Genomic DNA, 22,532 nt, shown 5'->3' with positions numbered 1-22,532 from the left:
TGCTAATTTGCAACTGAATGCCTATTTGAAACCTTGATGAGTATGTATCCTGGGTGTGTTTAATGTATGTTCTTTGTTCTAAAAAGATCCAAGACTGTACCGAAAACCACGCACTTCTCCGGAGCACTTTCTTCCTTTCTGGAAAAGACCTTCCCAGGTTATAATCCTCACTCTGACTCAAGTAAAACCCACCTTATTTCTGTTCTCTGTGGAATGGTTATTAGTTATTTTGCATCAACAAGAAGTAAATAAAATAAAAAGTGTAAGTTCTTCCTCTCCATTCACACTCCATAGAGTTGATCACTATTTTTTTCCCAGACACTAGCCTAGCTGGAGAGAAACTTTTTCTTTCAAAAATGGCATTGCATGTCCCAAAGAGGTCCAGCAAGTGGCTGTGGGAAACCTCTACGATGCTTGCAAGTAAAACTAATCTCATTAAGCAAAGTAGGAATCAAGGGCATTTCTCAATGTCATCTTCCTGGGCACTTTTCCTATAGCTTAGAAAACTGTTGCTAGAAGGACACTCCTAGCCAAGACCCTTTGTAAGAAGGATCAAGTGTAGACAGGGGAACCTGAGTCAGGATTGGGGTACCGGCTGCCTGGAGAAAAGAGAGAAACTGGTAGTCCGGGAACACAGCCCTTGCTGAGAACTGTCCTTCCGTTGTCCTTCCGCGGGCTCAGTGGTTTGTCTTCCTTCCCTTCTGAGAGTGCTCCATAACCACTGTCTCCTTAACAAACCCGTCTCCCAGCATCCCTCACCTCCTCCGCTTGCAGAGACCTTGGCCTTCATCCTCTCCTACGCGCCCCTATCTTTTTCTCTTAGGTGCTGGCTTTTCCAGGTCCTGAGGACATTTTGGAAAACATTTGGATCACCACCACCTAACTCAGCTCTCCCGTGTCTCAGTCACCCGATGCAAACTGTTAAGTGGTGCCCCCAAGTCTATCCTAGATCAAAGCAGGCAGCTGCTCAGAAGGATCCTGATGCAGAAGCCGGGATGCAATCTACCTCCCGGGAGGCAGCCGGTCCTAGCAGCTTGGAACACTGCCGGTTGCGCAAGGAAACGAGGTTAGATGCCCAGCTGAGAAAATGTAAGCTCCAAAGGTTGAATTTCAAACCAGATGCCTCTTTATTTCAATTTAAAACATACCTCTGACTCTAGCCGGAAGTCTCCCATGCCCAGCAGTGGGGTCCCATAACCCCAAGCTCAGCCCACCCTGGCCCCAGGGAGCCTCTCCAGCGCGAAACTTAAATTTCACCTCCTTTTTCCTGCCCACTCAAGTGCCTTCATTTACATTCCGCACACTCTGTGGAGCCCTGAAGCTGTTTTCTGGTCTTTCGTTTTCTACTTGAACCAAACAAAGAGGCCCGTGTGCATGACGTAGGCTTTTGCTCTGCACAGTGACAACCCCTCCTTGGTGTTTTCCTCCCAGCCTGGGAGGCTCCAACCTAGTCCCGAGGGCTCGGGCGGCCCCTGCAGCCGGAAGTCCCCATCTTGGGGTCCCCGCTTCACCCCGGCCAGGCCTGTGCCTACCCCTGGCCGGAGGAGGAAGAAGTGAGCGGGCCCGGCGCCACCTTTCCCACCCGCGGACGCGCCCGCATCCCTGCGGGCCGGAACTCCTCCCGGGCGCAGCGCACTTGACCTCCAGGAGCTGCAGCAGGCCGGCGGTCCCAAGCACCCCGCCCCAGTCCTGGCAGCCTCAGTCCCTGTGCGGAGCGGACCGCTGGCGCGATGATGGCGCTGTGGCCGGTGCACATCGGGCAGGAGCTGCTACTCTGGGGCGCGTTGAGCGCCGTCTCCCTGGCCGGCGCCACCCTAATCCTGAAAGTCCTGCGGATGGTGGCGAGCTACGCGTGGACATGGCAGCAGATGAGGGCCGTCCCGACGTTACCCGGCGCCTACCCTTTCGTGGGCCACGCGCTGAAGCTGAAGCCGGACGCGAGAGGTAAGGGACCGCACCTGGGCCGGCCGCCTCCCCACCAAGGGCTGGTGGCCCGCGCGGCCCGTCTGGCAGGAGGCGCGAGCGCCCAGGAGCTGCCCCGGAGCCTGAGCCCGGGGTCCGGCCCGCACAGCCCGCCTTCTTATCGGCAGGGAACACAGTCACTTAGGCGCTGGCTGTTAGGAGAGAGAAGCCTCTATCACCTCTGGAGAATGGATTCCCAAGTCTATCCAGTTTTCCCTAGGACCCCTGACAAAATTGCTAGTGCCCTCCGTTCCATAGGAGCTTTTTCCTTATGTAGAGCATGGCATGCAGTATTTCTAAACTCCTGTCTTTTTGCTTTTTCTCCTTTTCCCACCTTGTAGCTGCTCCATCTCAAAACACTGCCCGTCTTTTCTTGGGTCTTGGCTGTGAAAGCTTTACGGGCAGAAACTTCCCTGGAACAGGGTAAATATGTTAAAACTTAGAATCACCCTCCTCTGTCTCTCTCTCTCTCTCTGGAAAATAAGGGACCAGAGGTTCATTTGAAGTCCCTCCCCGCCCCAGACATCAGGAGACTTGTCCACAACTTCGCTCCTTGACCTTCATATTTTAGCCCTTTTAAGGAGGTTACATAAATACAGTAAACTATGATGGCAGAGCCTTCAGCAAATTCATACTGCAAGTTTCAAAAGTCATTAGAGTGAATGCTTTTTATTGAAATGAGCTTTTTGAAGAGATAGATTTGTATTGTGTTTCGTTGATGGGAAAAATACCCCAAACATCTCTTTAGGTTAGAAAGCTCTCAAAAGTACCTGATATTTACAGTCCGGGACAAGGGAGGTTGAATTAGATTTTAGCATTTCATTTTCATGGCTGTATAAGTTGTGATACCCAAAGCTGAAAAGATTCGACCAAAATGACATATTTTAAGATGAGCCCAGGACGAGAACCCAATACCCCTGAGATTAATTGTTAATAGTAGTCTTATAGGCTGAACACTAACTACAAAACTCGAAGGGTTGTTTCTTTCCCACTTCTGTTTCCCCAAATAAAAATAATATCGTTTCAACTTCACAGGAATACAGTGAGGTCTCTTGGGAGAGCATTTACCACAATATTGAAAATGTTTTCTGGCAGAAGAAATTCAAGTAAACTTTTCACCAACTAAACATTAATGTGGCTGTTACAAGTGATCCAACAACACATTTAGATATACAAAAACCACATTTGTAAAAATCATCTTGGTTAATATTAAAAGCAGAGCTAACCTCCCCCTTCTACCTTAAGCTTTATAAATATTAAAGAAAATGATTGTGGAGAAATATAGACCCCCTCACTCCCCAACAAGAAACAGTATACTTAAGAAATCTCATATTCTCTTGGGGAGTTTTTCTAAGAATTAAAATCTTAGAGTAAGACCTGTTTTAAAACAAACTGTGAGTTGATTGAAGTATTTAAAGTAATTCCCCTTTGAGTTACTTTTTTGAAGAAGAAGAAAATTAGCCCTGAGCTAACTACTGCCAATCCTCCTCTTTTTGCTGAGGAAGACTGGCCCTGAGCTAACATCTGTGCCCATCTTCCTCTACTTTATACATGGGACGCCTACCACAGCATGGCTTGCCAAGTAGTGCCATGTCCACACCCAGGATCTGAACCAGCGAACCCCGGGCCGCCGAAGCACTTAACTCCTGTGCCACCTGGCCAGCCCCTGAGTTATTTTTTGAGTGAAGAGAATGACTATACTGTCTTTTACAAGGGGACTTTTTTTTTTTGAGGAAGATTAGCCCTGAGCTAACTACTGCCAAACCTCCTCCTTTTACTGAGGAAGACTGGCCCTGAGCTAACATCCATGCCCATCTTCCTTAACTTTATACATGGGATGCCTGCAACAGCATGGCTTTTGCCAAGCGGAACCGCGGGCCACTGAGAAGTGGAACATGTGAATTTAACCGCTGGGCCACCTGGCTGGCCCTACAAGGGGACTTTTTAATGCATCAACAAGTACTGGATTTTGGCATCGGGCAAACCCTTGCTCAATTTCCAGCTTTGCTTCCAAGTTGTTTCACTTTGAGAAGGTGTTTAAAACTCTCTAAGTTAGAGGTTTTTACCCTTTACTTGTAAAAGTAACTATATCATAGAGTAGATTAAATTTAACGCATGCTGTTTGTAGATCATTGTCTTGAATTTGGTTAGAATAAATTCTTTGTCAGTGAAGCATTTAGTGGAGGCCTGCTTTGTGCCCAGCATTGAGCTTAGCAAAACTGGGGATATTCTAAGATACATTCCCTGTTCTCAGTGACCTTATCTGTTACATAAGAGACTGTGCCTTTCATTTTGCAGCTACTGTCCAAATTCTGGCCTCAGTAATCTCACTGGAGTATTGCAGTTGACTTCCGACTAGCCTCTGGAACTCTAATCTCTTGCTTTTCCAGTCCATTATGTCAACACCCGCTGTCCCCAGCTGCTCCCTGATATTGGACCTGGTACCTTCAAACCACAGATTTAGACTTCCCTGTCTCCTCTGCCAGACCAGACCAAGGCCAGCAATATATTAGCAGTAAGAACAATAGTTTGACACTGTTGATTTGACTTAGCTCTTTTCCCAGCAATTTTGACAACGGTTTTGACTGGGAGACCTTGTGAAGCAGGATGGTGTAATGGTTAAGATGGCACATTCCGGGGTCTTACTGCCTTGGGTACAAAGCCGGTTTCCACCATTTACTAGCTCTGTGATATTGGGCAAGTTACTTAATTGTGCACAATTTCCTAAACTGTTTAATGGCAGTAATAAGAATGCTTCTGATCTAACCAATGATAGAAGATATGATGCATTTAAAACCCTGAGCACTAGATCTGACACATAATAACCTGCCACAGCAAACACATATGACATAATGAACATTAGCTCTTTACGGATAATTATTATTAGGTTGTGATGGGTCCACATGTGCAAACACTTTTTAAAAAATCATTGCTGTTTATTTAGTATTATATGCAATGAACATCCCTGAGCTTTGGCCCCTTTCCCACTGCCCTTTGAGCAGCTTGCCCTGAAGCCCAGGGGTGGGTGAAGGTTAGGGATGGATGAGGAGCAGGGATGAGCTGAGCATGTGCACATTTATTGGCATTGAGAAAGAGCTGAAAGATTTAAGTTTTTTTTGTGTGTGTGCCATGTCAATTTGTCCCTGGTGCCCAAATTCCCCTGTCAAAACAGCCCTGTCAAAATCTCAAATACCATATTAGTCGCCTCGCAGTGGGGTTGGAATTGTCAAGTCAGGTCTCATGAGTATCAGGGCAGAAAGTGTTGACTCCCAAGTTTTCCTCAGTACTTTGCTGCTATAGTTGGGATTGATGGTCACCATTTTCCTGCGCCCAACAAAAGGGCCAGCCAGAAGGCAAGGTTGTTGCCCCTAACTCTGGCTGCATCAAATCCCAGCCTTTTGTCCCACCCCCAAAGCTTCTTGTGGTCCCAGCGTACTCAAGTTATTCACAAATCTCGCACACATTAGTGTCATTGTCCCAAAATACAACTCCAGTCATGCTAGTCCTCTTTAGAAGCTTTCAGTTACTCCCTAGAGCCTATAAAAGAAAGTCAAACTTCCATGGCTCTCCAATGGTCCAGTCTCATCTCCCAATGTTATCACCCCCCATCCTTGGCTTTGGATGAACCTGCAGGGAACTTTCAGACCTCCCTGCTTCTGCTCTGCTGTTTCTATGCTTGCTTTACATACTCTTCTCCCAACCCACTTCCCTTTTCCCGCCATTAAAAATCCAACTCATTCTTTGATGCTCAAATGCCATCTCTTTCATGAAATTTCTCCAGTCCTCTCAATGAGAATCAATAACTCCTCAGATTTTAATTTTGATTTTAGTGCCCATTTCATTCTCTCTGGTATTGTGATTACTATAGAAGTGACTATCTCCCAGGATTAGAAGTTCCTTGAGCGTAGGGGTGGGTCCTTTGGAGGCGCACACTCCTTGCATGCGGAATGCATGTGTGAGCGTGTTGTATTTCCAGGGAGAATTAAGGTACTTCTATCATATTCATTCTCATTACTAGACATATAGTAGGAAACTGATTTGATTGACTACAAAATTCCCAATGTAGGGATTGTCTATTCCTTACATTGTTTTCAATGCTGCTCAGTAATTCTTTTTAGCTCAATGATGCTTTCTTAAATTTGTTATGACAGCTCTTCCACATTTTTGTCGCATTTCCAAGCCCAGGTCTCCCACCTGGACTCTTAATGTATAAACTTCTTCCAGATATTAAAGAAAATAGAGACACAAGCCAATTATTTGTATATTTGTGTGTATATGTTCCTCTCCCACTAAGAAAACTTTTTTTCAATCTTCCTCCAGCTTACTTCTTATTCTCCACTTCAGAAAAATAAAACTCCCCTTTTCTTTTTTTTTGAAGATTTTATTTTTTTCCTTTTTCTCCCCAAAGCTCCCCAGTACATAGTTGTATATTTTTCGTTGTGGGTCCTTCTAGTTGTGGCATGTGGGACGCTGCCTCAGCGTGGTTTGATGAGCAGTGCCATGTCCGCGCCCAGGATTCAAACCAACGAAACAGTGGGCCACCTGCAGCGGAGCGCGTGAACTTAACCACTCGGCCACGGGGCCAGCCCCTCCCCTTTTCGTTTTAAAATTTTGTTTATTTTGAAATAATTTGAGACCTTCAGGAAAGTTGTGAAGATAGTACAGAGAGCTCACATATGCTCTCTACCCAGCTTCCTCTAATGGTGACATCTTAGACAATTAGTAGAATTATCAAAACTAGAAAATTAGCATTTGTACAACATTATTAACGAAACTGCAGCCTTTATTTGAATTTCATGACTCTTCCCAGTAATGTCCTTTTTCTGTTCCGGGACTCAGCCCAAGATCTCACAGGGCATTTAGTTGCTAGGTTTCCTGTGTTGTGTTCTCTGACATTAGACTTTCCTAATCCGTGACCTTGACACTTTTGCTGCGTCCTGGTCAGGTATTTTGTAGAATGTCTCTCAGTTTGGATTTGCCTATTGTTTTCTCATAATTAGGTTGACGTTATGAATTTTGGGAAGAGTACCATAGAAGTGATGTTGAAAGCTTTTCCTCTAAGATCAGGAACAAGACAAGGGTGCCTACTCTGACTACTTTTAGTCAACATAATATTGGAAATCTTAGCCAGAGCATTTAGGCAAGAAAAAGAAATAAAAGGCATCCATTATCAGAAAGGAAGAAGTAAAGGTTGACCCCATGGCTTACTTGTTAAGTTCAGCACACTCCACTTTGGGAACCTGGGTTCAGTTCCTGGGCGTGGACCTATACCACTTGTTGGCAGCTGTGCTATGGCGGTGACCCCTATACAAAGTAGAGGAAGATTGGTACAGTTTTCAGCTCAGGGCAAATCTTCCTCAAGCAAAAAGAGGAAGTTTGGCAACAGATGTTAGCTCAGGGTGAATCTTCCTCAGAAAAAAGAAAGAAGCAAAACTGTCAGCATTTGCAGATGCCAGGATATTACATATAGAAAACCTTTTAGACTCAACCCAAAAACTGTTAGAACCAAAAAACATTCAGTAAAGTTGCAAGATACAAAATCAATATACAAAAATCAGTTGCATTTCTATACATTAATAATGAACTATCATAAAGAGAAATTAAGAAAATAATCCCATTTACAATTGCATCAAAAAGAATGAAATACCTAGGAATAAATTTAACCAAGGTGGTTAAAGACTTGTACACTGAAAACTATAAGACATTGATGAAATAAACTGAAGAAGACACAAATAAATGGAAAGATACTCCATGCTCATGGATTGGGGGAATTGATATTGTTAAAATGTCCAAACTACCTGAAGAAGTCTACAGATTTAATGCAATCTCTACCAAAATTCCAATGGCATTTTCACAAAAATAGAACAAACAATCCTAAAATTTGTATAGAACCACAAAAGACCCCAAATAGCTAAAGCAATCTTGAGAAAGAAGAACAAAGCTGGAGGCATCACACTTCCTGATTTCGAACTCTCTTACAGAGTTATAATAATGAAAACAATATGGTATTAGCATTAAAAAAGACACATAGATCAATGGAACAGAATAGAGAGCCCAGAAATAAACCCATGCAAATATGGTCAATTAATTTACCACTAAAGAGTCAAGAATATATAATGGGGAAAGGATAGAGTGTTCAATAAATGGTGTTGGGAAAACTGGACCACTATCTCACACTGTACACAAAAATTAACTCAAAATGGACTAAAAACTTGAATATAACACTTGAAACCATAAAACTCCAAGAAGAAAACATATAGCTGGTAAGCTCCTTGACATTGGTCTACATGATAATTTTTTGGATTTGACACCATAAGCAAAGACAACAAAAGCAAAAATAAACAAATGGGACTACGTCAAACTAAAAAGCTTCTGCACAGCAAAGGAAAACATCAACAAAATGAAAAGGCAACCTACTGAATGGGAGAAAATATTTGCAAATCATATATCTGATAAGGGATTAATATCCAAAATGTGTAAAGAACTCATACAACTCAATAACAGAAAGCAAATAATCTGATTGAAAAATGGGCAGAGAATCTGAATAGACATTTCTCCAAACAAGCCATACAGATGGCTAACAGACAGATCAAAAGGTGCTCCACATTACTAATCATCAGGGAAATGCAAATCAAGCCCACGGTGAGATATCACCTCACATCTGTTAGAATGGGTATTATGAAAGAGACAAGAGATAACAAATGTTGGTGAGGATGTGGAGAAAACAGAACCCTTGTATACTGTTGGTGGTAATGAAAATTGGTGCAGCCACTATGGCAAACAGTTTGGAAGTTCCTAAAAAAAATTAAAAATAGAGCTACCATATGACCCAGCTATCCCACTACTGGGTATTTATCCAAAGAACTTGAAATCAATAATTCAGAGACTTACACATCCCTTTGTTCATTGCGGCATTATTCATGATAGCCAAGACATGGAAGCAACCCAAGTGCTCATCAACTGATGATTGGATAAAGAAGATGTGGTATATATATATACAATGGAATACTACTCAGCTATAAAAAAGACAAAATCATCCCATTTGCAACAACATGGATGGACCTTGAGGGTATTATGTTAAACTAAATAAGCCGGACAGAGAAAGACAAACATGGTATGATTTCAGTCATATATGGAAGATAAACAAACATGTAGACAAAGAGAACAGTTTAGTGGTTACCAGAGGGGAAGGGGGTTGGGGGTGGGCATAAGGGGTAAAGGGGCACATTTATATGGTGACTGACAAATAATAATGTACAACTGAAATTTCACAATGTTGTAAACTACTATGACCTCAATAAAAAAAAAATCCAACAATTCCCCTTCTGGTTATCTATTGTAAGGAAATGAAAACACTAACTCAAAAAGATATATATATATATGTACTCCCATGTTCATTGTAGCATTATTTATAATAGACCAGACATGGAAGCAACCTAAGTGTCCACTGATGGGTGAATGGGTAAAGACGTTGTGGTGTGTATATACATAATGGAATCTTATTTGGCCGTAAAAAAGAAGGAAATCCTGCCATTTGCTGCAACGTGGATTAACCTTGAGGGCACCATGCTAAGTGAAATAAGTCAGAGATAGACCAATACTGGATAGCTCCCTTATATGTGTAATCTAAAACAACAGCAAAAACAAAAACCCAAACTCATAGATAGAGAGAACAGATCGGTGGTTGCCAGAGGCAGGGGGTGGAAGGTGGACAAAATGGGCGAAGAAGATCAAAAGATACAAACTTCCAGTTATAAAATAAATAAGTCCTGGGGATGTAATGTACAGCATGGTGACCGTGGTTAATAATGTTGAACTTTATACTTGACAGTCACTTAGAGAGTAGATCTTAAAAGTTCTTATCCCAAGGAAAAAAATTGTAACTTTGTGTGGTGATGGATATTAAATAGACTTAAACTGTGGCGATCATTTCACAGTATATACAAATGTCGAATCATTGTGCTGTACGCCTGAAGCTAATAGAATATTATACGACAATTATTTCTCAATTAAAAAAAAGAATATCAAAGAAGTGATGTCGCGTCCTTCAGAGTTCATCATATCACGGTGTACATGATGACAATATGTTGTTATTGGTGTTGTTAACCTTGATTGCTTGGTTAAAGTGGTGTATGCCAGGTTATTTCACTCTAAAGTTACTATTTTTCCCTTTGTAATTTATAAATATTATAGATAAATATCATAAATGTAAATAATTAGTGATACTTTGTGACTATGCAAATACCCTGTTTCTCCTCAAACTTTCAGCACCCACTGATTTTTACATCCATTGGTGGATCTTGCCTGCAACAATTGTTACTATGTTTACCTAATGGGAATTTTGTATTTCCTTCATTTCTTCCACATACGTTACTTAGAATTCTTCTATGAAAAAGAATTGTCCCGGGGCCCGCCTGGTGGTGCAGCGGTTAAGTTCACACGTTCAGCTTATGTGACCAGGGGTTCGCCAGTTCAGATCCTGGTGTAGACCCATGCACCACTTGGCAAGCCATGCTGTGGCAGGCATCTCACATATGAAATAGAGGAAGATGGGCACGAATGTTAGCTCAGGGCCAGTCTTCCTCTGCAAAAAGAGGAGGATTGGCGGCAGATGTTAGCTCAGGGCTAATCTTCCTCAAAAAAAAAAAAAAAAAAGAAGAGTGGTCCCTTAGCATTTATGTATGTATATTAGCACAAACTCATGTGCATTTAATTTTATTCCATGTGTCACAATCCAATACTATCATTATTTATTCTGTTGCTCAAATTGTTCCAGTTTGGGCTATTAGGAGCTCTTTCAAGTTACCTTTTGACTTTTCAACATGACCCCATCGTTTTTTGAGCACTTCCTTATTTTCTGGCACCTCCATATATTCCACTCATCTTGTATTTTTCCTGCCTCAGCTCTGATATCAGTCCCTTCTCCGAGGGTCATTGGTTCATTTTATTGGAGAACAGCATTTAGAAAGTGGGATTTGGGTGCCAAGGACAGCCAAGGACAGGGGGCTGACCTGAGAGGTCATATTAGCAGAAATCTGGTTCGGAGTATCAGAGAAGACTTCTCAGGGAAATCCCATTTAAGATGACAGTTGAAGAACAAGTAAGTGTTAGTAGACAAAAAGCAGTAGGAAGAGAGTTTCCTGGAAAGAGAAGAGGTTCTGGAAAGGCTCTGCGAGCTTTCACAAGGTGAAGGACAGGAGAGTTTATAGAGAGAGGAAGGGAAGCGTTTCCCAGGGCTGGAGAGGCAGCCTGAGGCAAGGCCTGGAGAAGCCTAGCAGCCTCAGGGTTCTTGGAAAATGCACATGATAAGGCTGGCCGCATGCATCCCCTCTCACAAGCATCCTGGAAGTTTGGCATTTCACACTTAACCAGGTTGTTTTCGTATATGTTCTCTCACTCACAATGATTTTAAATTATCCTTGTAATTCAGTCATTAAATCATTTCATAGTGACCATGTGGTTTACCTTCAAGATATGGGAGACCCAGGAGGTATTAAGTGACTTGCCCAAAAAGTTAAGAAACAAATAAATAAAACCCCCAAGACACAGCAAGAAACTTACTATGAAATGTTTGTCTTGATTGAATTTAAAATTAAATATTCTCTCTCAGATTTTTTTCAGCAGCTAATTTATTACACTGAGGAAAACCGACACCTGCCTCTGCTGAAACTCTGGCTTGGCCCTGTGCCGGTCGTGATCTTTTATAATGCAGAAAATGTGGAGGTGAGTGTGTGGCAAGCACGATCAATATTGCACTGTATGTTTGGTGGGGTGAGAATCACATCAGAGTAAATATCGTAAATGCGTCCTTGTGTTTAATTGAATTCAGTATGTTGAGCGTTCCATTAAATATTTTAGGCTGTGTAGGTGCCCTTTAGTGCTTTCCAGGTGTTGTTCAAATCCTGGGAGAGGAGCAGTCTCCGGATGTCTGTACCCATTTGTTATCAGGTCCCAATATATTTATTCCATTATTTGGAAAGTCTGTAAAAGGATATTGTTTTCTACAACCATCAATAGATTATTCCACAAGGTGAGCACATGCTGTCTACCAGGCACTAAGATTCCAAAAATATAAGACCAATAAAATATGAGTGTTTCCCTCAAGGTGCTTTATCCATTATATACTTATTATTCCAAGTTAGTTTTCCTGAAAGAGAATACTCATCTGATATTGATAGGGCAGCTAATGTTAATCCATGCTATTGAAATTACTCCTCAGAAGGATTGCATACTTTTTACTTATTATTGTGACACTGGCGAAATTATCTTGTGGTTTGGTGAGAAAAGGATTTGCATCAGGGCGTGAAAATGGGATAAACATAGTTTCACTTCATGGAACAAAATTAAAACAGTTCCCAGGGCATAGCGCTGGGATATGTCTTTTAGTTACTATGGTGAAAATGTTGGAGTTTCTCATGTAACACACTCTAGAAACCTGGTTCAGGGTAGTAGTGAGGGGACTAGGCGTAGGATTTCAGCCACGGCTGTCTTCGGATAAGTGGGTTTGGTCTATGTGGGTAGAGATCCATCCAGAGTAGGGTACTCAAGCAAGACTCCTGGGGAGCATTTTGTGCTCAGTCCTAAGTGCTCATCCTTTCTCCTTCATTTTGACTCCAGGTGACCGGATCCCACCCATGGCTTCCAATGTTGCTTATATGCTGGAGCCACTCAAATGTGTACCTCTAGCTTAAGCCTTTATCCTGAGCTTTCCACCTGCTTTCAGACCTTGGCAACTTAAATCCGTCCAAGAAAACATAATAAACTTGTGATTTTCATCTCCCTAGACGTGGTCATCCTTGGATTCACCTTCCTCCTCTCTCCCCTCCCCCTGCCCTCAATAAATGCCTCCACTTTGTTTCTAGTTCATGGCAGGAACCACAGAATCGTCTTAGACATCTTCCTTTCTCTCAACTCCATTTAGTTCCCAAGATTGAATGACAGTTATATATTCTAAAGTCTAATGGAATTTCTTTGAGGCACAGGAATGAATCGCAGAGAAGTAATGGTTATGAAATGTTACTTTAGAAGGTAGTTGTGTTCTAGCCAGGTAGTCTCATAATTGAGATTATTTTGATGTCTATCTCTCAAATATTTTTTTCTCTTTCTAAGGTAATTTTAACTAGTTCAAGGCAAATTGACAAATCCTATATGTACAAGTTCCTAAAACCCTGGCTTGGCCTAGGACTTCTTACAAGGTATGTTGGTATAAATTGGTAAAGCTGTCTCATAGAAACACTTGCTTCTGTAGTTAACTTGGTACGTCAGGAATTGACACCAGGTAGTCTTCCTGTAGCAAGAGTGAGCCATCAAGATGCAGGAGAGAAGCTGGATGGAAAGGTTGGGTGAACAGTGGGCCTCAGACAGACGGGAGTGCAGAGTTTAATCTCCAGCCACCGTACTCAATAACAAGGGTCACCAGTGTTCCAAGAAGAATTAGGAGATCCTGAGGGTTGAATGAAATAAAGCAGCAGAGAGTTTGGAGCAGGGAAATTGAAAATCCAGTGAAAAAGGCAGTCAGCTCCAGAGAAGTATGTGGAGCGCAGTAACCTCAACCCCTGAGCTGGCATCCAGAACTATGACTCCATCCTCTAAGAGAGGGCCTAGCAAGAGAATGGGAGGACCCTTGTGGGGACTTCGGAGAATTCAAAGAGAGCAGAGATCAAAGTAGGATCACAGAGCATGTGGATCATTTGAGGACTAAGACATTGATAGAGGGGAGAGAAAAAAATTCTTGTTCCTAGAAACTCAGAAATTCAGAAAAATTTTTAATTTTTTCAATTTTTATGAATATTCTTTTAAGCATCAGTAACATAAAGCAATATCTGAAATATCCACATTCTGTAACTGTATTTGGACCTTTCTTTGTCATTCTGGTCTAAGCTTTGAGAATCTATAGATTAAGCTATTTCAGGAGAGTTTTGTTGACTTGACTATATTTATACCTTATTTGTTTTGGATGCTGCTTGTTTTTCATTTGTAACCATGTATTGTATTTCTAGTACTGGAAACAAATGGCGCTCTAGGAGAAAAATGTTAACACCCACTTTCCATTTTACAAATCTGGAAGATTTCTTAGATGTCATGAATGAACAAGCAAATATATTGGTTAATAAGCTTGAAAAACATGTTAACCAAGAAGCATTTAACTGCTTTTTGTACATCACTCTTTGTGCCTTAGATATAATCTGTGGTAAGTCTCCTTGATTTGTTTCTAAAGTTGTGGTGTAAAGATTCAATGGCCCGAGTAGAAAATAGCATTCCCCTGAGAAGGCAAATGAGGGAATGGAAAAGATATTGGATTCTTCAGGGTGATCCTAGTGCTAAATTAGCCACCTGAGAAGTAGCAGCCACTCTTAGGGCTTTGAATAGAGCAGTCACAGAGTCAACAATGCAAGGAAGGTCAGAAGGAAGAAAGAGCAGGAATAGGGAGTAGGAAGCGGAAGGTACTAGAGAAGAAGGAAAAGGGGGAAAGAACAATTCTAAAATATATAGAAACTTATGTCTTTTTTCAATTGTCTGCCACTGGAAAATAAAGACAAGATACATGCATGAATTGAATGGCCGCTTCTCACCCATATTTTACAGAAACAGCTATGGGGAAGAATATTGGTGCTCAGAGAAATAATGATTCTGAGTATGTCCGTGCAGTCTACAGGTAAACAGAGTCCTTTCAATTATTTTTAAATTGTTATTGATTAGGACTTTAAAAAATTATTGCTAATAATTTCTGTCTGTGTTGTATCTTTTCATTGTTTCAAAATGAAACATTATACTAAAAATTAACCCAATCATTTAGCATATTTTAACAGTAGAGGAATGGTTGTGTAAATAATGGCACACCCAGATTATGCAGAATTTATAATGATTATTTTATAATATATCGAGAGATTATGTTGTGATAAGTGATAAAAGAAAATTAGAAACAATTTTTTTAGTATAACCACCAGATATAAAAAATTATTCATAGAAAGAAAAAACTAGAAGATAGTATACCAAAATATTAGCTGTGGTTATTATTGTTTTGTGTCTGTGCTTCTCTTTGTTACCGTGTTTTGTTTTGGTTGTTAGTCATTCTCCTTTCCCATTTTCTGCACTGAGTATGTATTGTTTTTTAATTGAAATAATCAATTTTACTTTAAAAATTGCTTGTGGTTGTTCAGGGGCCAGCAAACCTACCCACTACTTATCAAGCTATGCTGTGGCAGGCCTCCCACATGTAAAATAGAGGAAGATGAGCACAGATGTTAGTTCAGGGCCAATCTTCCTCAGCAAAGAGAGGGAGACTGGTGGTGGATGTTAGCTCATGGTTAGTCTTCCTCAAAAAAATAAAAAATTGCTTGTGATTGTTCAGCTATTAAGAAGCAGAGCCAGGATTTGATTTGATATAGCTATCTTTAAGTCCACGGCTCATTTCACTTCATTTTAGTAAGTATTTATTGAACATCTATAATCTGCCATAGTTGTACAAGATTCTGATTTATTATGTAGTAGGACACAAAACAGACAGGATAGCCAGAATAGCATGGGAAATAGGCATTGAAACAAATCAATATCAACTTATAAATTATAATAATTGCTTAGAAAGAGAAGACCAAGTTGATATGAGAGAGGAAAACAGGAATATGCCCTACAGATTGAGCGGCCAGGTAAGGCCTCTGAAGAACTGGCATCTAAGCATCATGAAGGGGAAGATTATCTGAATGTCTTTCTGCTCCATCACCGGAAATGATGAGAGAGGTGCTCAGCACAGCTGTGTGACAGATGGGCTTTTAATGAGCGCTTTTCTTTAGAAGACGGCAGCCCTTGTTCTCTGTCCCTCCAGAGGAGTGATCGAGCAAATGAGTGGACACTGACAAGAGGTAGATTTCGGCCCTCCTTGGAGAAACAGAAGCAGACAGCAGATGGCCATCTAGTAAGGATGATTTATAACAGATCCTTCCTTCTTCTAAAGAGCCCATGACGTTGTTAAGCTTCGTTGGAGGTGTAATAGCCCACACATTCCTTGTTAGCATAAAGCATGGAACTCTTTGTAGCCTGTAGGATGAATCATCGACCTTCCCACAAATTACCCTCACTGAGACCAGGCACCAAACAGGTGCTCGAGAAACACACATTTCCAAGAAATCAGCGGATGCGTTTTTATCCTATTTATAGGATGAGTGATATGATACATCGAAGAATGAAGATGCCCTGGCTCTGGCTTGACATTTTCTTCCTTATGTTTAAAGAAGGACGGGAACACAGAAGGCTCCTGAAGATCCTACATAATTTTACCAACAATGTGAGTCCTTGATTTTTTTTTTTCTATTGTGGTGAAATATATATAACATGAAATTTGCCACTATAGCCATTTTAAGTGTACAATTTGGTGACATTAAGTGCATTCAGAATGTTGTGCAACCATCACCACTCTCCATTTCCAGAACTTTTATAAGTCCATGGTTTTCATATTTTCTTAACATACCCAGTGTAGGACCATAGAGTTTATGTCTCATAAAATAAAAGTTGAATTGAATAATGGGAAAAAGTAGATAGCATGATTACATTTAAATTATGTATTCACCAAATATTTATTAAACACTTGTTAGAGGTATACTGTACCAAGTGTTAGAAATATAGAAATGAGTAAGACATGCATGTTCCTTAACCTAAAAGAAGTAAGGCTACTAGGGGAAGTTGTCTATAAAAAAATTACAAAATGTAATATGAATTATGAACGTTTATTAACAAGCAGAGTGCTATGTTAAAAGAATAAATGGGCAAGGATCTGTGTTATAAGAATCTTCTGGAAAATGTATGGATTAGGTAGTAGTTTTCAAAAGCAAAGGGCATTTATAGCAATATCTCAACTCGGAAAAGATTAAAATAACTAGATATTACCATTTTATTTCCAATTCAAAAAAAGCAAAGAGATGATGTTGTTTTGGGTATAGGATGTCATTGTGTGTTAAAGATGTGTTTATGAAACAGCAGGATTTAATTGAAATATACATTTAAATGTACTGATAAACGTGCCTATTTAAATATATTCTCTCTTTGCTGTAAATTTTGGTTTAAAATATGTGGGAATTAGCTCCTTACCCTGAGGTCCATCCTACCACCAGCAGATGAAGCATTTGACACGTCAGTGAAGTTAGATGACTGAGATGTTGGACCGAGTTGGCCGCTGTGGAATGGTTAACCAGCTGTCAGTAGGAGAATGGCCAATAGTTTGTATTTTATGGATATAATTACATTTTTCCTCAAACTTCATGTGTTAATGTCAATATCAATAATTAATGAATTCCAAACTGGATAGAGAATATTATTCACTTAATAAATATTGCAAATTGTATACTCAGTGTCAGGCACCAGGGGTTCCACCAAGAATAACAGAAGACATGGTATTTGGCCCGAAATAACTTGGGATCTGTTCGTTCAAACCATGTAGTAGCAGCTTTGGCCAACTGCCTGATAGGGGAAGAAAGTTGAAATGTGTAACCAAATCAGGTTTATAGGCTTTAATTCTTTTGCTCATTCAACACATACCTAATGAGCATTCTCAAAATGCAAGGCATTGTCCTAGAGGTTGGAAATATATCAATGAATGAAGACAAATTTGCTGCACATGGATGGTACCTTCGAGTTGGAGGAGAAAGACACTAAATAGCAAGTATACTATAGTATCAGGTAGTAAGTGAAATGGGAGAAAATAAAGTGGGGTTAGGAAGGTAGTGAGGGCTAGGGACTAGGGTGGCAGTGATCCAGGAAGGTCTTTCTAATAGTGTGACAATTAGCAGAGACCCGAAAGAATGGAGGGAGGCAGCTTTGCTGGCACCTGAAGAAAGAACATTCTAGGTAGAAGGAACATACAGGGTAAACTGACTAATCAGCTTGCTATTTCTTTTCTCCAACACAGCATGTATTAGAGCCATGTATAATTAGTCTATTATATAATGATTGCGCTTGCTTCACCATCTAAACTTTCTCATTAGCCCATTCAGTCTCTGGAGTACTAGCTAGTAGATTACTCTATTCCCATGTTGGAGAGACTGCAAAAATAGTACTTGAAAATTCTAAATTTGTCCGACATTAAATTTGTTTTCCCAAGTCTTAGCAAAAAATTGCCATAAAATGTTAACAGAAAGCTTTACTGTATTTTCACAAGAGCCCAAGTTATTGTTGAGACAGTAAGAACAGGAAAGGTTTAGAAAAAATAAGTTAAAGAAGCCAGTATATTGTTCTAGGAAAATGTATTATTAGGCTATATCAAATTCTAAACAAAAGCACGTGATTGTTTAAATCATACAGGTCATTGTTGAGCGGGCCAGTGAAATGAAGAAAGATGAAGAACGTAGTAGAAGTGATGATGGGGGTTCTGCCCCCTCCAAAAATAAACGCAGGGCTTTTCTTGACTTGCTGTTAAATGTGACTGATGATGAAGGGAACAAGCTAAGTCATGAAGATATTCGACAAGAAGTTGACACCTTCATGTTTGAGGTATTTTATATTGTCATGTTAGTTTCAGGTATTGTCCAACAAAATCTAGTCAGTTTTTATCTAATTTTTCTTTTTCTTTTTTTTGCTGAGGAAGATTGGCCCAGAGCTAACATCTGTTGCCAATCTTCCTCTTTTTGCTTGAGGTCCCTGAGTTAATGTCTGTGCCAGTCTTCCTCTCTTTTGTTTGTGGGCTGCGGACAAGTGATGTAGGTCCCCTCCACCCCCAGGAACCAAACCCAGGCCACTGAAGCAGAGTGAGCCGAACTTAACAACCAAGTCATGGGGCTGGCTGCTAGTTTTTAGAATCTTTAGCATTTTAAAGATTTTTAAAAGTTTAACCAAATTTTAAAGTCGCTTAGTATAACTGAGGAAGAGTCGTTATATTGTCATTGGAAATTACAAAATTTAAGAACCTGATAAAGTACCAGATCAACTTCCTTCTTCTGAAAAAGCTTTTGGTGGGTAGAGCAGTAGACACATTTTGTTCTCTAGAAAGCCTAAAGCCCGTCAGACTTTTCCAAACAGAAAAGCAGCCAGAAATAGCTCTCAGTTCTCGTATTGCTTCACACTTCCTTTTAATCTCCGAAACCCACAAGTCTGTTGCTTTACCGCCTCCTCCTGCATTCGCTCTTAGCAAATGAGCGCTCAGCTACTGCTGTGGGCTGCTTTAAGCTAAAGAAGTTAATAAGAGCCTTTTGGTAGAGAGCTTAACCAGTTTGTGATGCTAAGGAGATTTCTGGTCTTCAAACAATAATAAAAAAGATGCAGTTTTTACAAAGATGATTCTAACTACATTAAATATTACAAAGAGGAAATATCTCAATATGCAGATTGCCAAATAAAGATAAAGAAGTGGTTTTAAAAAGCATCATATGGCCATATTTTGGAAGTGGAGGAAGGGGCAAGGCATCAGTTGTTTTCGATGGCTCCCTGCAGGCTCGACCTTGGTTTTGCTGCCCTGCCCACAGCCCTGTGGATACAGCGCCAGTGCCCGTGCGCCCTCCCGGGCAGGAGGCCTCTGCACCCCAGCAGACAGCAAGGTGTGTTCAGGGGCTGTAGACCTGAGTTCCCGTTTTCCTCTGTGCTGACTAGCCACGTGAGATGCTTCCAGTCACCCCAGATCCCGATCACAATTTCCGTACGTGTCAAATAGAGAGGTGGACGAGATCAGTGGTTTTAAAGTTCTTTTATAAGCAGAGTACCATATTGAAAAGAAATTTTATGCAGAAAATGGACACCTAATTAGCTAAAAAGTGGAGAGGTGTTAAGTGTGTGGGCTCTGAGGCCCAATCCCGGCTCTAACTTATGCTAGAAGTGTGACCTCGGGGACCTCACTAGCCTTTCTGAGCTTCAGTGTCCTCACAGCATAGCAAGAATAGTTATGAGGATTAGATTAAGGATTTTTTAAAGTGCACGGTGAATTGTACCTGGCATATAAGAAGCATGCAGCAGATATTGGCTATTTTTATTTGATATTGAAGTGGAGAGACCGTCTCACAGCTCCACTTTGCATGCACCCCTGCACACACCCCTGCACACACACACAAACACGCATATACATATATGCACTCTCATACATACAGCTACACACATATGTACATGCATCCATGCACACCCCTGCACACACACACAAACACGCATATACATATATGCACTCTCATACATACAGCTACACACATACGTACATGCATCCATGCACACACATGCACACACACACAAACACGCATATACATATATGCACTCTCATACATACAGCTACACACATACGTACATGCATCCATGCACACACATGCACACACACACAAACATGCATATACATATATGCACTCTCATACATACAGCTACACACATACGTACATGCATCCATGCACACCCCTGCACACACACACAAACACACATATACATATATGCACTCTCATACATGCAGCTACACACATACGTACATGCATCCATGCACACACATGCACACACACTTGCATGCACCCTCCTACATACACCCACACATACATGTGGGCATACACACAAAGACACACATGCACCCATACATGCATGCATCCATACGCACACACACATGTATGCACTCTCCTGCATACACATACATGTGGACACGCACACACACATCCATCTCCCACCAGTAACCTCTCACTTTCAGGAAAACGATCAGACTAGTGATCTCTTTCTTCCAGCTCCAACATTCTTTGAAATTCTAATTTTTTTCTGCTTTGCATCAAATAGGAGGTGTGCCACATATAATTACAGTATCGTGACCTCCTCCCTAAGGTGGATGCAGGCTATTACCTCCATGCCTTTCATGTCCCCCATGGCAGCCGTTAGATATTAACGTTTTTGCTTGTGCCCTATTCCACTAGTGAACTTCTGTCAACTCTGCTTCACGTTTTGCTTCATCCTGCTTTCTTCGGGTAGCAGACAAAATGAAACAGGAAGTTCAGCAGACTTTTTTTACACATTTGAATCGGGTTTCCACCCATAAATTCAAGAAAAGCTATTAACAATTATTGACCAAGAGCACTTCCTTCTGTGACTTTAGTAAACAGCTGAGTGAAATGGAGCAGACCTTGTCCGGAGTTCAGAGGAGTCTCTGTAAAGGAATTGCAAGTGCGAGAAAGTGCAATGACACACCAATATCAGAGACTCGTAAAATCGCTATTTTAAAAAATTGCAGAGTAAGCCTCAAACAGTTCAACTTAAGCACTGTTTTACAAAACAGCTGGGAGATTTCTGCTCCAAGAATGAAAAATGACAATAATCTTTTGTGTCACATAGGAAAAAGTAAGATCTTCCATAGAGGAGATCATTGGTTGCTGCAAAGTACTTAGTATTTTGCTGAAAACTCAGCAAGTATTCAGTGAGGCTATTTGTCAACTTCTTGTTGTGGAGAATATTACTCAGAACCACACGTATACCCGTGGTGTCCAGTATTGACAGGCAAAGGCTGCCTTACAAGGTAGAGAAGTACAGATCTGGTCATTGGCTCTCAAAAGTCAGACTCTTTCCCTTAGAAGTGGTCCAGCACGCCTTGTTCCCTTGGCATGCCCTCTCATGAGCACAGCCCAGCCACTTCTCCCCAAGTGTGCAGCTCCATATGGCATTGAATCGTCTCTCTAAACATGAACCTCCACTTTGAAGGGTTGTTTTGCTTGTTTGTTTGTTTCTCACCAAGATGAGATGCTGTACGGAATTAATTTCTTATGTTCCTGAGTTACATTGCAGCTGTCAAATCCAGGAATAATTCATAATAGAGTTACCATTACTAATCTTTGTAAAGCCGTGCTTTCCAAGCTATTGTTGTTCTTACATTTGCAGGGCCATGACACCACAGCAGCTGCAATAAACTGGTCCTTATATCTATTGGGCTGCTATCCAGAAGTCCAGAAAAAAGTGGACAGTGAGCTGGAGGAAGTGTTTGGTATGTTTGGGCCCCTTGCTAGTTACACTGTGGGTCCCAAGTCCATAGAAGCAGATGTCATTCTTGCTCCTTAAGGATGTGTATAGGACTGTTCTAAAGATACTGTAATCTTGAGAGTATTATGCTAAGTGAAATAAGCCTGATGGAGAAAGTCAAATATGGTATGATCTCACTGATAAACAAAAGATAAAAACTACAACAAAAACAACGAACAAACACATAGAGACAGAGATTAGATTGGTGGTTCCCAGAGGGAAAGAGGGTGGGAGGAGGGCAAAAGAGGTGACAGGGCATATGTGTACGGTGTTGGATGGTAGTTGACTTGCACAGTCCTTCTGAGATTGTTAAACAGGTCACTTCCATCAGTACTGAGCCAGGAGTCAAGGTTGAAGTCACCATTGCAGAGGCTTAAATCAACAATTTTAATAAATTGATTACCACTTCTAAAAAAATATATATATATACTGTAATAAGCAGAAAGTCTCCCAAATTGGCTCCCTTCCAGTACTGGTCTCCTTTCCATTACACAAGACCTCATCTGTTCACTTACAAGTGTTTGCTAATCGCCTGGCATGGACCGCGCTGGGCTAGATGCCGGGGATGCACAGATGAATGTTACTGTCCTCAAGGATTTTCCCGGTTAATAGATGGAACAGACATTGTA

General features: G+C 41.0%; 1 protein-coding gene across 2 annotated transcripts in view; it reads left to right on the top strand.

Annotated features, from left to right (window-relative positions):
- The first annotated feature begins 772 nt into the window (after nt 1–772).
- CYP4V2 (cytochrome P450 family 4 subfamily V member 2) overlaps nt 773–22,532 on the top strand; it is a 29,093-nt gene continuing 7,333 nt past the window's right edge. The window contains exons 1-8 of one of the 2 annotated variants that reach the window (XM_023630723.2): nt 773–1,944; nt 11,573–11,685; nt 13,072–13,157; nt 13,962–14,152; nt 14,548–14,617; nt 16,117–16,243; nt 18,253–18,441; nt 21,766–21,868. In XM_023630723.2, coding sequence (XP_023486491.1) covers nt 1,731–1,944; nt 11,573–11,685; nt 13,072–13,157; nt 13,962–14,152; nt 14,548–14,617; nt 16,117–16,243; nt 18,253–18,441; nt 21,766–21,868 — 1,093 coding nt within the window. In that variant the 5' untranslated portion in view covers nt 773–1,730. The remainder of the gene's footprint in view (nt 1,945–11,572; nt 11,686–13,071; nt 13,158–13,961; nt 14,153–14,547; nt 14,618–16,116; nt 16,244–18,252; nt 18,442–21,765; nt 21,869–22,532) is intronic. The other variant, XM_023630724.2, reaches the window with a different exon arrangement.

Source organism: Equus caballus, chromosome 27, assembly GCF_041296265.1.
Source record: "Equus caballus isolate H_3958 breed thoroughbred chromosome 27, TB-T2T, whole genome shotgun sequence".
Classification (NCBI taxonomy): Eukaryota; Metazoa; Chordata; class Mammalia; order Perissodactyla; family Equidae; genus Equus; species Equus caballus.
The sequence above is the reverse complement of the archived record's forward strand: the minus strand, read 5'-3'. Positions and strand labels throughout refer to the sequence as shown.